This window comes from Pteropus alecto, unplaced genomic scaffold, assembly GCF_000325575.1.
Source record: "Pteropus alecto unplaced genomic scaffold, ASM32557v1 scaffold109, whole genome shotgun sequence".
NCBI lineage: Eukaryota > Metazoa > Chordata > Mammalia > Chiroptera > Pteropodidae > Pteropus > Pteropus alecto.
The window spans coordinates 10,562,230-10,563,325 of NW_006494608.1; the positions used below are offsets into that span (position 1 = coordinate 10,562,230).

At 37.5% G+C, this 1,096-nt stretch overlaps 1 protein-coding gene across 5 annotated transcripts in view; it reads right to left on the reverse strand.

The window, feature by feature from the left end:
- The window catches only part of FAM185A (family with sequence similarity 185 member A), a 54,768-nt gene continuing 53,672 nt past the window's right edge, over positions 1–1,096 (reverse strand). For all 5 annotated transcript variants that reach the window (XM_025041918.1, XM_015599481.2, XM_015599480.2 and 2 more), the window contains one exon: positions 1–959. In XM_025041918.1, the coding sequence (XP_024897686.1) occupies positions 847–959 (113 nt within the window). In that variant the 3' untranslated portion in view covers positions 1–846. The remainder of the gene's footprint in view (positions 960–1,096) is intronic.

Consider the following 1,096-nt stretch of genomic DNA (forward strand, 5'->3'; position numbering starts at 1 on the left):
TCACATTAATGATTTGTTTTATTCAAGCTTAAATTTACACTGATGTTGTAACTACTAAGTAGAAAACATGTTACATGAGAGCTATGGTACAAAAAATTCTAAGATAACTACCCCCACCATTATCTTTGTCTTTATATAATCTCCTCCTCTTGAGTATGAATGGAAACTGAATATGATCAGATATCACTCTCAAAATTACATTTATCTTACATGGCAAAACAAAGATTATCCTGGATAGGCCTGACCTAATACAGTGAGCCCCTTAATAGCAGAGTTTTCTTCAGCTGGTCGCAAAAGAGGTCAGATATTCAAAGCGTGAGAAGAACTGAATGCATCACTGCTGGCTTGAAGATGGAGAGGGCCACATGAGAAGGGATGTGGGTGGCCTCTAGAAGTTTAGAGTGATCTCTTATTGACAACAAGAAAACTTCATTCATACAGTCACAAGGAACTGGATTTTGTCAACAATATGAATGAGCTCGGAAGCAGATTTCTCCCTGGAGCCATCCAGGTGAGAACTCGGCCCAGCCAACACCTGGAGTCCAGCCTTGTGGCTACCCTCAGCAGAGGATCCAGCCATGCTGAGCTCCTGACCTACAGAATTGTGAGCTGATAAATAGGTGTTATTTTAAGTCGATAGTTTATGGTAATTTGTTACAAAGCAATAGGAAACTAATACAATAGCCAAGTATAAATTTTGAAAAGCCCCCCTATCACAAGACACTTCACTAGTACACATTCCAATTTATTGATCTGTTTTCGATATTTATGTGAACAGTGATATTTGCATTTTTGTAGTCATGGATCTATTAATCATTGCTAAAAATTATAAATAAAAAACCATTCTCAGTCCTGCAGTTTCAAGGACTGAAACCAGCTTTGACTTCTAAAACTTACAGTGCCTTTTGGGGCATCAGCCTTAATCCATTTTTCATGTTTGTTTGCTTGATTCATGAGCCCTGAAACACAAAATTGCACGAAGTTATATCTTGATCGACAACAGCAATATCTGACTACACAGATCCTAACAACACATTTCTAAAACTGAAAACATTTTGGAACAGCAAAAATCTTAATAAAGATAGTCTGAAATGGG